Genomic DNA, 15,807 nt, shown 5'->3' on the forward strand with positions numbered 1-15,807 from the left:
GAAAGACAGTGACATGGGAGAAAAAACACTGAGGAGAATCAGAGAAAAAACTTCATTCAGTAAGCAGCAAGTAAACAGAAAGCAAGCCACGTGCGGGCTTCCCAGACGTTGGGAAAGATTCCATTATTATCTGAGTGAGATGATTACTCATCTCATTCTTTTTTAAGTCATACATATGGTTTGGTATGTATGACATATTTTATAACTGAAAAAAAAGTAGAAAGAACATAGAAGCCAAATCAATAACAATTCTGATGTTGTTAAACAATACCACAGATAGGTTTTTAGACATTAAACTGTTAGAATGCTGAAGGGAAGAACACTACCAAAAGAAGGAAAGATCACCAAAGAGAGCACAGACATCCTGCAGAAATAAAGATTCAAGGGAGACCAGGAAGAGTGCAGTTGACAGTATATGCAAAAGACACGGTCATTATAGTTTTAGGAATCATTCAAGAGTAGGTATAATATTTTGGCATTCACACAAGTTTGTGCTGTGAGTTTCTGATGTAAATTCGTAAGTAGGATAACTTGTTTAATTATGAAAATTACAGGTATGAAATACATTTGTACTTAGGTTTTCATAAAGTAAGAATTATAATGAAATAGTAATTAATGGTTGACATGATCTGAAATATTAAAACCTTACCTGGTAACCTCTGTCTCTAATTCATCATTTTTCTTCTTTTGTTGATTCATATTATATTGCAGAGATTCTAACTTCTCATAGTACTTTAATTGTTCCTTTTCATCCTCAGACTTTGAAAAACATTTTTAAAGAAAGTTAATTTTAAAAATCTAGAGACTCACTCTTCTTTCTTTAAAATATGATTCCTCATGAGCTCATGAGTAATATGTGTACACAGGTGTATAAAATGTAGTTGTAGACCTGATGCCAATAAGGACAGAGTTCAAAAACAATGACATTTCTTAAAGCAGCTGAAATGGATTTTACAGTGTCATCATTGGTTTCCTGGAATTTAAATTGCCAAACTTTCTTAAAAACAGAGGCTTTTACATGTAAAAATACTAAGTGTTAAAGAATAGATTTAAATAGTGGTTCTCTTTACATTTTAGTTTCAAGAAATGCTCCCAGAGACATTTTCATCAACATTTCAAGATTTTACAGGGTTTATGGAATCACATTTTCGTATGATAATCTTTGAAAACTTCCTGTGCAGTCCCCCTTACATTGTGATAATCTGACATGAGCATCAGATGAAGACTCTCATTCGCTGTAAGCGTTCTTCCATAGGTTTCAATTTCTCCTTTTCTAGTAAATATTTTTCTCTTTAAAGTTTATCTTCTCTATATTATGTAAAAACATAACTTTTTCTTGATTCCTGTAACTTTTTCTGTCATCCTGTTTTTCTCCTTAGACTCTAACCCTCTTTAATATGTGGTCTCATCCCCAGGTCCATATTTTCGCCACTTAATCTCTTCTTTTACATGAGAGCCTGACTTTCTGTCCTTATAATTGCGCGAAAACATTTTTCAGGGTCATCTCTTTTAGTCCTTGTCCTGCTTTACTTCTCAGCAGCAACTGATAAGGATGCCCACACCCTTTCTATAGTCTTCTCAGCCCAACTCATCTCTAAACAGCAGTCCTGGTGGTCAGGCCTTGACCCTTTTCTCTTCCTCTTTTTAAATGCTCTCAGTTCCTTACATCCCAGTGCTTCAAACCACATTCCCTCATCTACAGTGGCAGCCTTGACCCCTTTACTGAGGTCATCTGTACTTTCCTTTTTCCCCTGGAGCTCCTCATAGACAGTGTCCCTCAACCACACACTCATACACCATGACTTGCTGTGGATCAGCTCATCTGGTACATTTCATGGGGATTCTTATCACTGTGACTGTGAACATAGCGTTATTTTCAGATCTTGGCAGCTCCTCACCCTTAGGATGTTGACCAGCATACTTTGTCCTGTTTTTCTCTCAGAATGCATACGTTTTTCATAAGGTTCACATTATCTACTATTCGCCTTTCCATTTTTGTTTGCTCTATTGAATAACTTCCTATTCCTTGGGACCTGACCTGACCTATGGAAGTGTTCTGAAATTCCTTTCGCAAGTACACTCCACCATCTTGTTTGAAGGCTTAAGTCAGTTGGAGCTATCCTTTCTTCCCAGTCCAGATGCTTCCTCTCACATTGTGTGAATCAAATATCTTAACCCAGGTACTATCTCACCTGGGGGGCTATTGATCGAATTCGTTGAAACCTGTCGTAATTAAACTTTTGATTTACAGGGTAGACCTTATGGTGGCTGATAATTCTGTCGAGATCCTAATTACTTCCCCTAGGAACCTATCGTCCCTCATTATTTTGGTATAAGCTTCATCAGTTTTGGGTGTGCTTACAAATTTTTCAATTTTTTGACATTCAATATTATTTTATATTAATTTTAGGTGTACAGCATAGTGGTTAGAATTTAAGTAATTTAACAAATTGATTCCCCTGACTCATCCAGTACCCACCTGGCACTATACATAGTTATTGTCATAGTATTAACTATATTCCCTATGCTTTACATTACATCCCCGTGACTATTTAGTAACTACCAATTTGTACTTTTTAACCCCTTCACCTTTTCCACCCTGCTCCTAACTCCTCTCCCACCTATCACCCTAAATTACCTAGTACTCATCTGATGCCATGTGTTGTTATTGCAATATCATTAATACATTCCTTGTACTATACCCTGGATCCCCATGACTACTTTGTAACAACCAATTTGTACTTTTTAATCTCTCCCCTTTTAACCCACTTCACAAACCCCCTTCCAGCTGGCAACCAACAAAATGTTCTTTGTATGTATGAACTTTTTTCTGTTTGTTTGTTCTGTTCTTCAATTCCACTTAGAAGCACAGTCACAGTGCATCTTTCTCGGTCTGACACACTCCACTCAGCACTGTACCCTCCAGGTCCATCCACACCGCCACAGATGGCCAGAGCCCATTTCCTTCTGTGGCCAAGCAATATTCCATTGCATACATGTATCATCTCTTCTTTATCCATTCATCCATTGATAGGCTGCATGCCCATCTTGGCCATTGTAAAGAATCCTGCAGTGAACATATTGATGTACACATCGCCTCGAATTGGCATTTTTCGGTTTCTTTGGATAAATTCTCTGAAGTGGGATATCTGGGTCATTCTTCAACTCTTGTGATAGCCTTTGTTTAAAAGTCTATATTGTGTGATACAAGTATTGCTCCCTCGGCTTTTTAAATTTTATTTTGTTTTCATGAAATATCCCTTTATTTTCAGTCTCTGTGTCTTTTGATCTGAAGCAAGTCTGTTGTAGGGAGCATATGTAAGGATCTTATTTTCTTATCCTTTCAGCCACCCTGTGTTTTGATTGGAGAATTTAATCTATTTACACATAAAGTAATTGTGCATAGATATGTAGTTACTGCTATTTTATGATTGATATTTTTGTTCTTCCTTTTTTGTTACTTTTAAAGAAGTCCCTCTAATATTCCTTGTAATACTGGTTTGGTACTGATGAACTCCTTCAGTTTTTTTTTTTTTTTTCCTCCAGAAAGCTCTTGATCTGTCCTATGATACTAAATTATAGCTTTGCTGGGTAAAGAAATCTTAGTTGTAGGCATGTCTTTCATCACTTTGAATATTTTGTGCCAATCCCTTCTGGCCTACAAAGTTGCTCTTGAGAAATCACCTGCTAGTCTTATGGGTGCTCCTTTACAGGTTACTAACCGCTTTTTTCTTGCTGTTTTAAAAAGTCTTTATTTGCCTATAAACTTTGGCATTTAATTATGACGTATCTTGGTATGGGCCTGTTTGGGCTCATCTTCTTTGAAATTCTGGGCTTATATGTCCATTTCCTTTACCAAGTTAGGGAAGTTCTCAGTCATTATCAAGTACATTTCGAATTCCTTCATTTCTTCTTCTCGTAGTACCCCATATGATAATGTTGGTATGCTTGACATTCTCAGAGGTCCCTTAAACTGTCCTCATATTTTGGATTCTTTTTGCTGTTCTGACTGGGTATTCTCTGCTACCGTATCTTCTAAATCACTCATTCGATTCTCTGCTTCATCTAGTCAGTTTTCATTCCCTCTAAGACATTCGCTTTTTCAGTTATTTTATTCTTTACTTATGACTGGTTCATTTTTATGTTTTCTATCTTCATTTTTATGTTTCCTATGTCTTAGTGGAAGTTCTTCTTGAGGTCCCTGAGCATCCTAATAACCAGTGTTTTGAACTCTGCATCTGATAGATTGCTTGTCTCTATCTTGCTCAGTATTTTTCTGGCGGTTTCTTCTGTTCTTTTAGTTGGCATGTTTCTTTGACTCCCCATGTTGGCTCCCTCCTTCTGAATGTTTCTGTGTATGAGGTAGGACTGCTGTGTCTCCCAGGCCTATCTGAGTGGCCTTATATAGTAGGTGTCCTGTGGGGCCGTGCGGCACAGCCTCCTTGTTACCCAGAGCCGGGGGCGGCAGCTCTGCCCCTTGTGTGAGTTCTCTGTGCTCTCCTGTTGTAGTGCAGCCTTGGCTGCTGTTTGCATGTCAATGGGAGGGATTGATGCTCAGACTGTGTGGTTGTGAGGACTGACCACGACTACAGTGGAGGAGCTGTTTTTGCAGGGGCTGCCCCTATAGAGCAGGATTTGCTTTAGCAGGGCACTGGTGTCTGCCCTGTGTACACTTTGGTTGTGTCTTTCTGGGAGGCACCAGAGCGGTGATGCTCCTGCTCTGTCCAAAGATGGCCACCAGGTATGTCAGCCCTAGGGACTCCTAGAAGTGGCCCACCCCCAGGCCTAGTTCAGCCGCAGCCTATGTCCTGCAGAGGGCCACCTAGCTTGACCACAAAGCAGGATGCAGATGGCGCCACCTGCACCGGCTTTGGAGGTGCCTCAAGAGTTCCAGTTATGAACCATAGCCAGCTTCCATTAGTGCCATCTTGGGTCTACACAGCAAGAAGTAAAGGACAGCTGAGGCCACATAACGCTTGTTTAGGTTTTGTGAACCTTTGAGAGATTTTAGGCAAGTCTGCAGCATGAGCCAAGACAGGATGTTTTTTTTTTTGGAAAAGTCACTGGAAGAAGCTTGGGTTGGCTCTCAAGTTAGGTGGGGCAGGTTCTCAGGGAATCACCAGGGTGGGTGGACAGTGTTAGCCAGGTTGATGTAGACTCAAGAGATGGAGGCCGTCTATGTCTCACACTGCAACAGGTGATGGATCAGTACAGAAACAATGGATTCCACAAGCACCTCTGTGTGGGAAGAAGCTCCCCTCCAGCCATCACCCTAAAGGCAAAAAACTTAGTTCCTCCCCTTATATCCCTGAACTACTGCCCAGTGTTAGAGTTCAGGGCAAATGAATCTGTCAGTTAGTAAGCCCATTCCAAGCCCTATAAAAGAATCAACTGGGACTCTAGCCACCCTTTTCATCTCACCCAACCAGAATGACCAGTGGTTTCCACAGCCAGAAGCTATGGGGACATCTCTCTCTAGCATTGGAATCCTGGGCTAGGATGCCTGGTGTGGAGCTGGGACGTCTCACACCCCTAGTGGACCTCGACAAGCAAGATATCCCTCTAGACTTCTGACAGTCGCACAAGGGTCTGGCATCAGCTCGTTCTGTTTTTCTGCTCCTCCTACCAGTCTCGAGGTGACTTCTTCTGTATGTCCCTAGAGGTAGGACGACTTTGGTTGAGCTAGACTTCAGGTGATGCTCAGTGATGATTGTTCTGTAGTTTAGTTGTAATTTTGATGTGGTCGTGAGAGGAGGCAAGCATGGCATTTACCTACTCTGCTATCTTGACCACAAATCCCCAATTTTTCAATTTTTGATGCCTTAATATAATAGATTTCTCTATAAAGCTGTGATGTGACAACTCATGGAACTCACATTCATGTAAGACTCCTTATCAACACATTATCATGTCACTCATATGAAAAGTATGTTAGCAACATAATGTGACTTAATTGACAAGAAGTCTAGACAAAAATTTTTTTTCAAAGTTTCTTTGGCCACAAGAAGGACCATCAGAACAATCTTCTGTTTCCCTTGATGGGCATGACTGTCTAATGAAATTGCTTAGACCTGGCTACTGTGACTGAAAGACACCAGCTGGAAGGTACATCTATGTCATTGGTCCACCTCAGGGGTCACAATGCGATCTTATGATGAGAAATCCTAGGGAGCCTCTCCTACAGAGGACAGGAGGATGGCAGAGGAATGTTGCTCTGCTTAGGAAAGATAGTGACACGTTTTTCACTGTCCATCAGGAAATTGTCATCCTGGATGACACATCAATCTTTTCTGACATCGAACTGTTCAATCTTTAAAAGCGTATGATTAACTCAAGTGAGTGGAAAAAGATTAGTTTCTAAACTTGCAAAGCTAGAAGCACTATGTTACTATGTAAGGACTTGATTGGGCATTCATTTCTACTTTTACACTGGCATCTCTTTTCTTTTTCAAAATCCAACAAGGAGAAAAGTATATTCTTTTCAGGAAACATTTGCCTAATGACCCAGTATTCGTTAATGATGAAGAAAACAAATTAGAACATTAAAAGTAATTCATTCTCCAAATCTCACTAAAGGGTTTAGATTTCAAGGGAAATTTAGAATTCTGGATCAAATCATTACTCAAATGCCTGGACTCAAACAGATATTTGTAGTCCGATGTTTGTGACAGCATAAATAGCAATAGCCAACAGTTGGAAAAACCCAAATGTTGGACAAACGAAAGGATAATTGAAACATGGTGTATGTCAAATGTTGCCTTTAGACTATCACAATCTTTTTCTATAAAAATCTTACTACAAAAATCATTAATTTTATGAACTGAGATTTCTTTCTCTGTGGAGAGGAATTACGTTACTCCCAGCAAGTAGTATCAACATGAATACAGTACTTTTATTAATGAGACTGTTCTTATTGTCTAAAATATCCTTATATGGTACTATGACAGACATAGAAATTCCTTTGCAGTATGACAGAAATGAAGAGATTCACTTACCAAACTTGTACCTGACAGGTGCCTGTGAAGTTGTTCGATTATGCCCATTAGCTTTTGAATTATCAGTATTAGGTCAGTATTTTCAGCTTCAAGCCTAAAGTGAATATTTTGACATAATTATTCTCACACATTGACTTTAAAGCATACCACATAATCACTGAACAAATATCTATGGTGCAACTACATAAAATCTTACAATTTGAAAAGCGCATGATTTGGCAATTGTGCTATTTTTCTAGTTGTGAATTTTGCATAATGTGCAAAATTAGAGATAATGTACACAAATTATTCTTTTCAAGGTAGCTCAAAGCTGACATTTTGACCCAGCTTCACACTCATGTGTTTATTGTTATAACTGATCTAATGGTCATACTACACTACACATCTGCTTTATAAATACTCAAGTTATTTTCTGTGCTGCTTTAACTTATACTTTTGCACGTGATCTTGCATCTTCTCAGTGCATCGTGCATCCTCTGGATGTCGAGCTCCTGCTTCTTGCAGCTAAAATAAAGAAAAAGTTATGTTTACTGATGATCTATGACATCTGACAATTAAGTTCGCAAACCTGTTGCAATGATGTTGCTCCCCTTTTTTTATATATATGTGAGGGACTGTTCATTATGAATTTCTACCAACTGGACACACAGTTAACCAAGTTTACTCTTTGGAATTGCTTAAAAGATTGTGTGAAAAAGTTAAGACGACCTGAACTTTTAGCCAACGACTCATTGCTCTTGCATCACGACAATGCACCAGCTCACAGGGCACTGTGTCTGAGGGAGTTTTTAGCCTGTAAACAAATAACTGTATTGCAATACCCTCCCTACTCACCTGATCTGGTCCCCAGTGACTAAATATGTCATTATCCAAAGATAAAGAAAATATGGAAAGGAAGACTATTTGATGACATTCAGGACATCAAGGGTAATATGATGACAGCAATGATGGCCATTCCAGAAAAAGAGTTCCAGAAGTGCTTTGAACTGTGAACTAGGCGGTGGCATTGGTGCAGAGCTTCCCAAAGGGAGCTTTGTGACCGCAGTGATAGTCAGCAACGAGGTATGGAGCACTTTTTCTTGAATGAGTTCTCACAATTATCATACCTTGTGGTACAAATACCCAAGAAATCAAACATACTGTATTCCAAGCATCCCATCAACTCTAATTTTAAATATTCACATAAGTGAATTACCAGGCTAGTCCAGTGATTATGAAAGTTAACAGGCTACTCTTGGGGGCAGTCAGATAGTCATGGAATAGTTTGAGGGGCAGTAACTAAATAAGAGCCCAAATGCCTGGGTTTTTATCCCAAGTCCACCAGTTATTAGCTGGGTGACCTTGAGCAAAATACTTAAATTTTTTGGGTCTCAGTTTCTTCATGTATAAAATGAGACAATAGTGGCATCTACCTCACTGGGATATTGGGAAGATTAAATTAGGGAACATATGTAATAGAAAAGGACATGGCACACAGTAAAATCAAAGGGTTTGCAGTTAGCATTATTGTTGCTGTATTTTAGGTTCTAATAAAATTTGATATTTTACACAGATGGGATGCGAATGGAAGTGGTCTCTTACACCAGTTACACTGAAATCATTCATCAAACTATCAGCAATGTCAAAAAATGGGGAGCATTAAGCCCAGAATATAACCCCAGTACTAAAATCCTTTTACCAATTCCAAGAGCCAACAGTACATTTTCTCTGCTTGTAATAATGTATACGTTCCTATGTACACTCAGTGTAGTCCATAATGAGTATGGACTACAATGCAAATACCACCTCCTGGATTGAGCATACAATTTATATGACCGTGAGAGGCAGGGTAAAGCCACTGATATGGAAATAACGGACTCTAGTGCTAAAGCCAACTTTCCAAATCAATTCCTTCCCAGCAACTGGTTCTGTGGGGATGTGTCAGAACTCAGAGGAGCAGATGGAAGCAGCACGCTCTGGCAGATCAGAAAAGCCGTCCTCCGAGCTGTAGTTAGAATGTGCTATCGACCTGTACACCCTGGCTGGCTGCAGACAGGAAGGGCTGGCTCCCTTTTATTTTAGTTTTTTATTTTTATGGACAGGGGGAACATGAGCATTTCACTGAACAATTTTCTATTGGAGATGTGCTTTCAGTTTTATATATAATTGTGAGAAATATTTTCAGAATAAAAGTTTAATTATATCAATGTCTCCAAGGGGAAGTATTGGTTTGGTATAAAATATTTAATTTTATCCTAACAACTGTTGAAGAAAACATTTTCAATTTATGCAAGGATAGGTGCCATCACATCAAATACTATTTCCCCTTAGACAAACTTATACTTAGAAAGACAGAATTCTCTCTCATGAAAAATTGAAACTATGTCAAATTTAGGGCTTGATTGCTCTGCACAGACTATCCGACAAGTGCTGAGGAACACGGGTTCAATGAGAGTTCAAACAGTCAGAGAAAGCTTCATGGAGAGGCCAGATTGGGAGCCAGAAATCCGGGGGCAGGGAAATCAAAACACTGGCTCCCACCATAACTTGTAAACTCGTGTTCATAGCAGAATTATTAACAGCCAAAAAGTGGAAACAACACAAAGTTCCATCAGCTGATGAATGGGTAAGTATTTTGTCCACAAGGTGAAGCAACATTGGGCAATAGGAAGAAATAGCTCACAACTGATGTGTGCTACAACACGGTGGAACCCTGGAAACGTGATGTTACGTGAAAGAAGCGAGTCACAAGGGACCTCACATCGTGTGATTCCATTTACATGAAATATCCAAAGTAGGCAAATCTACAGAGACAGAAAGTAGATTGGTGGTTGCCTGAGGCTGGGAGAGACAGGAAGATAGGGTGACAGCTAAGGGATGTGGGGTTTCTTTTGGGGGTAATGGAAATGTTCTATAATTGTGGTGATAGTTCCACATCTCTCTGAATGTAACAAGAGATATTGAATTGTATATTTTAAATGGTGAAATATGATATGGGGATTGCATCCCAATGAAGATTAAAAAACACACAAATATAGTGAATCTGGATTATTTTCTTAATTCTCTATTGTGGGTGTGCATACTATAATGATCAACATATTTCTACACTTTTACAATATTTCAAAAATGAAAACAAAATGAAGGAAATGCCTACTTCAACTGGTTTGTATACTGAACTTTCTGTACAAGTTAGTTTGAAGTCCATGAAATATATACCAATGCTGTAACCATTTACAAAAGTGATGATAAGAAATAAGACAAATTTCTGAATCGTTCTAGTAAGCATTATCTTCTGATTTTAAATGGCTGCTTCATCCTGGTAATGGAGATATCACTACAAAATATTGTTTAGTAGGAAGAAAGTCTCTCGATTTCTATGAGGAATGCTGCCTATTTCTCAACGTTACCAAGGGTATAGATATAAGAAAAAACATACGTTGCAAATAGCAGGATGGAAGCCAGAGTTTAAGGAAGAAGTGCATTATAAAGATAATAAAATTATAATAAATTAATTACACCGAAAACACAAAAGAAAGCTGCCCTTGAAAATCAGGGTCTTAAAACACTTTATATTAATCAACTATAGATGAACTGTTGACAGGTTACATTTCACACATACCTGACTCCTGATATGCTCTAATGTCTTGAAATCCTGTGTCTCAGCTTCTGAATTCATACGGTAACGTGATCTATCCTCCAGTGAAGCCTCTGACATAGACAGTTTTTTTGTGGAGTCAGGTAGCTCTTGTTGAAATCGTCTCCCAAGCATCTAGAAAGATGATTCTGTTAGTGATCTTATAATCACATCTATTAAATTATGTTAAAATTTGCTAACTCTAACATATTAATATAATATGTAACTCGAAAAAGATCACCCCATGCATCAGTTCACCTTGTTTTCTTCTTTTGGACACAATTCTGTCTACTGAATCTGGGTAACACACAGAAGGTGTTATCCTGCTGCCCACTCACTATTACGAAGGTTACTTGAACAACAGATTCAGCCCCACTCTCCACTTCCCCTGATGAAGCCGCAGAGCTTAACAATCTACTGACATCTCAAGGGGAAATTGGTATGTCGGTGGGACTAGCGGTCGTCAAGTATACATTGTGGAATGTTTTCCCCCTTTTTTTATCACAGGCTTAAATTGACTTCACAGGTCCTCACATATGCAGTCCACTGCTCACAACCTTCCAACAGATTCCTGTATCTTAGAAGAAAAGCAAACTCATTCCAGTGGTCTTCATGGCCTGGACCTCCCTTCCTGCTACACATGAATCCTGCCTCCCCTCACTCGTCTGAAAATGGAGACCCAGTGCCAAATTAATAAATCAGAGACTGCTAAATTCTCTTTGAAATGGACAAACTTATGTCCAAATGATAGTAAATGGGCCTTGCGATGAGAAAAATGAATTTGTAAAAATATTCAAGGACAATTATAGATAGCAATGGGAAGATTAAATCAAGTAGAGTTTTGATAAAACTCCTCACATTTGTCCCAAATTATGATTTAATGAAAAATTAGCTGCCTTTAAAGAGGTCACAGGTCCTAAGAATACATTATTTGAGACTGAAATAGTTCCAATTTATATCAAATTGACATGAATAAAAACAAAATTATACCAACTAAAATGTGGAAGAAACTACTGAGGGAAAGGGACAGCATCTACACTTCAGTTCATGTGGGAAATCTAGAATTAACTCTCTAGGTAATCCACTTAATTGAACCTCTATCTCTAAAAACTCAGTTTGCATAGGAGCATTTCCATTTATCTGCTTCATAATGGTATTACAATGTGGTAACAGAAAGATGAAAATTATTATTGTAGCAGTATAAGACTAAATCATTCATATCAATATGTATCTAATAACAATTTATACCTTAAAATTTCATAGTCAACACAATGCCTTTACTCAAAGTAAAGCACCTCACAGGTCTAAGTTTTGTTTGCTGGATACAATGTATGCTTTTAAGCTGTTAGAGCAAATACATTTGTAATCTATATATTTTTAATATTCTGCTAGATTCAACATTTAGCCATCATCAAATATTTGAACATTGAATTTTCTTTCAGGAAATGTGAAAACTATCTTTCTGGATACTTACCTCTCTTTCTGATTTATCGTTTTCATACTGGCACATTCTTCCTTTCAAGTGATTCAATTTGCTGACTAACTCCTTAGGGCTCTCTTTCACCACTGGATCTTGTTTTTCACATTCAGCTTGACGCACTGTTCTAAGCCCCTGAAGCTGCTCTTCAATATTCATTCCTGACTTTTCATTATTGTCACTTTTGTGGAATGCATCATCCAGTTGCCTTCGAAGAAGCATGTTTCCACTCTGTAGGTCAGATCTTTCCTCCTTTAGGGATTCCAGCTTTCCAGTATACGGGTTCAATTTTTCTGGTTCCCTTTGATTCATGTGTTCAATTTCCTCCTCTTGACACTGAGTTTGGTTTAGGTCTTTCAGTACAGGTTCAGAAACCAATGTCCTTTCTCTGACATCATATCTTGCGTGAGGGAGCTCAGTGTCTAAGCTATTGGATTTACTTCCAGCTTTAGGAAGTTGCTGAGAATGAATCTCACTGTTTTCTTTTAGGTTACACATAGCAAACCCGATGTTGTCCACGAAATGCAAGCATTTATCTCTTAATTCCTGGAAAGAATTTTGTAGGGGTCTTAATTGCTTACTAAACTCATGATGATGGTCGGATTCCGCTTCTGTTTTCAATCTTTCTTTGCTTTGTCTTTCATTCTCCAGTTGAGAGTTCAGCATTGTATTCTCAGCTGTTGGGACATTAAGCTGTCTGTTATATTCAAATACTGTTTCTGTTAGCGTTTCGTCATTCTGTTTTATTGTCTTTTGAAGACGGTCCTTCTTTTCTTTTACATTTGCAGTGTCCTCAAAGTATTTTTTTTCCATTTCCTGCTTCTGAGTTATGAGTGTGTCCCTTTGTAGTCTTAGTATGGCGATTTCATCCTGCAACACGTGATTTTCATGCAACATGTCTTTTGCTTTTTCGTAACTCTCAGAATCCTAAGTAAAACAAAGGAGACTTGTAGCTAGCACTCAATGAAATGACATATCATGATATCCTCTGAAATTAAAGAAGAACCTAAGTGTTTATATAATGAAAAGGTTGCAGTACGTGGATATCCCACTGTAAAAATACAATGCTGAATCCAAACCTCCAACTTTATACGAGCATAAATTCCCCAAAGTTAAAAAAATAATAATATAAGATGCTGAATCCATGAAAGTGAAAAAGAGAATTTTAAAATCATCAGAGAATTTTAAGAGTCTCAGAACTGGAAAGGCAGCAAACCCAGAAGGCATCAAATAGAAGATTAAGAAGTCTGACTACATTTTAAAATAGAGGTCACCGTGTGAATATACACCTATCCCACAGTAAGAGTATTCACTCTGCATACATTTGGACTGATTACATTTCCTAGAATTTTTTTTCCCAAGAATACTCAAAAGATATTCTACTTTTCTAATATTTTCAGAGTCAGTTGTAAGATGAAATCTACTAATCACTGATAAATCTAGGCATTACGCTAAGCACTTCTTTATACATCAATGAACTCTTCGTTATCACAATTTCAAATAGAATGATTACAAAGATGAGCAAGTTCAGGATTTTTTCCCAGGACTTTGGACTCTACAATAGGGTGCTTGCTGCTCTTCTAGTGTAAATATATAAATTCAAAAGAAGCCTTAGATTTCAAAAAAAACTCAGGGTAAATAGGCTAAAAATTATAGAGCTCTTCTTAGAAAATAGAAAATTATTGTTAGAAAATATTTGCTGCTGCTTAAGTGTTGTTTCCTTTTCATAATGTTTAAAGGAGAAATAAATGAGAAATAGGGGAAAACACACTGACTTCTTTGAATAAAACACTCACCAATAAATTATCACTAAGTATGCATCATGGCATACAATTTTCTTCAAAAGTTCCTAGCACTGAAATAGGACTCTACTTGGAACAAATTGTTCCTTTTCTCAAAAGTAGGAGAATGAGATCTAAAAGATGGTCTCTGCACTGGCTATACTTCTACTCCTTAAAAACAGCGGAAGTGAAAACTGACCTCTCTACTAATACAGCAAGGGGATGAAATCACTGCCTCAAATTGAAACTTCTGTTATTAGTAACAATAGTTTTGAGATTGTAGAAAGCTCATCGATCCCTGTAAAAAGTATTGAAAACCTCCCCTTTAGATGACACATTGGGAACGTCACTACTTGACTGTTGGACATAAAAGGATTTCAATCAAGAATATCATTTATTGCAATGGACCAAAAATGTCACTCTCCCTAAAATACACACACACACACACACACACACACACACACACACACACACACTTTTAAAATCCTCTACAATTCCCATATGTACAACATTGGTTTTTAAAATATGTACATACACACATATTTGAAAATGACTAAACAAAATACCTCAGAATTCATTTTCTTAAGATTTATTTCTGTCTCCTTTTGTTGTTGAAGGCAATTGGTCAGAACTGTGTCATGTAATATTTTGTTGTCCTGTTCTCGGGAAAGTGGCCTCTGAGTGTTGTTTTCCTCTTGTACAACCTAGAGAATCGAATATGAACAAAGAAAAATTAGAATATAACTAAAATTTAACTGTTAAAAATCTTAATCTACGTTTACTTACTCCCAAATTATCGGACTTTAATTAGAAAGTGAAAAATAACTTGCCTTAGTCTAAATTAGAAGAAAAACATGAATCCGCAAAACTAATTTTGTCACTGTTTGAACTAAACAATTGGTTATATGTTAAATCCACCCAAAAAATGAAACAGTAGATGATTTTTAATGTCACAGAGGCTTTCTCATTTAAAATAGTTCACCTCACCATGTCTTAAATAGTGAGCCCCTACAGTGAATTTAAGAATATCTTTTAAAGATTAATAACTGGAGAATAGGCAAACTTTAATTAGAAGCCCACATCATTAACATCAATCAGTAAGAGAAGTAAATTCCTAAATATTAATTCACATTATACACTATGAGTGTTACACATCGTGTTATACATTGATATAATTATCTGTTGCATCCAATTCTAACTTATTCAATACCCACTAGTAAGAGCAGACAAAAAATTAAATCATATTTACTGATTTCCTACACTGAAAGAAAAGATATTAGAAAGTTACTGTTTGTGTCCTAACAACCAAAGGTCCCATCCTGAGAAGATGTGATTCTCTTAAAAAGCAGTTGAGTTGAGTGCATGACCCCATTCTCTCCCTGAATGTAGACGCAGAGTCCATTACACAGAGGTCACAAGGAAGAATCCATCTCTAACCTTGGCCTTAGTGACCAGCCATACGGAACTGCACATTTTGAACCCCTGAAAATCATGACTCCTTTCACGTGAGCCTGAATCAGTGGCCATCATTTTTACATGGTTCATAATTTCAACTGTCTCATCATGTGATTCAGTATTTGATGTTACTTTCTTTTTTATTTAAGGGAGTTATAAAAATTAAAGGAGCAAACAACATTCAGGACTTTATTATTATTTTTTTTGCCTCAATCCAAAGATAAAGTTGAGCTATGAATATCTATAGATTCTAACAACATTTTAAGTTTTGTAACTAGTTCAAATGTTATAAATATCATTCAGTTATGACCTTTTGACTCTAAAAGGCTAGCATGGAAGGTAATTTCAATTGGACTCTATTATATTATTAAAGCACAGAAAACCATATTATACTAGAAATTTAAAATTAAATTTCACATACATGTGTGTAGTTCTTTTCGTTTCCATCAAGCCTCGCTTGTCCTTCCTCTGATGTCATTCCTAGGT

At 37.5% G+C, this 15,807-nt stretch overlaps 1 protein-coding gene across 1 annotated transcript; it reads right to left on the minus strand.

Annotated features, from left to right (window-relative positions):
• Positions 1-649: 649 nt before the first annotated feature.
• On the minus strand, positions 650-15,807 carry LOC308495637 (ankyrin repeat domain-containing protein 26-like). Its single transcript, XM_081080601.1, has 6 exons — positions 15,743-15,807; positions 14,433-14,570; positions 12,083-13,012; positions 10,594-10,743; positions 6,996-7,499; positions 650-759 (listed from the first exon to the last, which is right to left on the minus strand). Exons 1-5 carry the CDS (start codon positions 15,797-15,799, stop codon positions 7,401-7,403), a joined length of 1,374 nt encoding a protein of 457 aa, XP_080936727.1. The 5' UTR covers positions 15,800-15,807; the 3' UTR covers positions 650-759; positions 6,996-7,400.

Source organism: Rhinolophus hipposideros (genome assembly GCF_964194185.1).
Source record: "Rhinolophus hipposideros genome assembly, contig: HAP1_SCAFFOLD_56, whole genome shotgun sequence".
In the NCBI taxonomy this organism is placed as follows: domain Eukaryota; kingdom Metazoa; phylum Chordata; class Mammalia; order Chiroptera; family Rhinolophidae; genus Rhinolophus; species Rhinolophus hipposideros.

Excerpts from the sequence above, each read along its gene's own strand:
- LOC308495637 (XM_081080601.1), bottom strand. The coding sequence starts at position 15,799 with ATGACATCAGAGGAAGGACAAGCGAGGCTTGATGGAAACGAAAAGAAC. Across the intron at positions 14,571-15,742 it reads ACGAAAAGAACTACACACAT|GTTGTACAAGAGGAAAACAA; the intron begins GTATGTGAAATT and ends TCGATTCTCTAG. Across the intron at positions 13,013-14,432 it reads TTAAGAAAATGAATTCTGAG|GATTCTGAGAGTTACGAAAA; the intron begins GTATTTTGTTTA and ends TGTTTTACTTAG.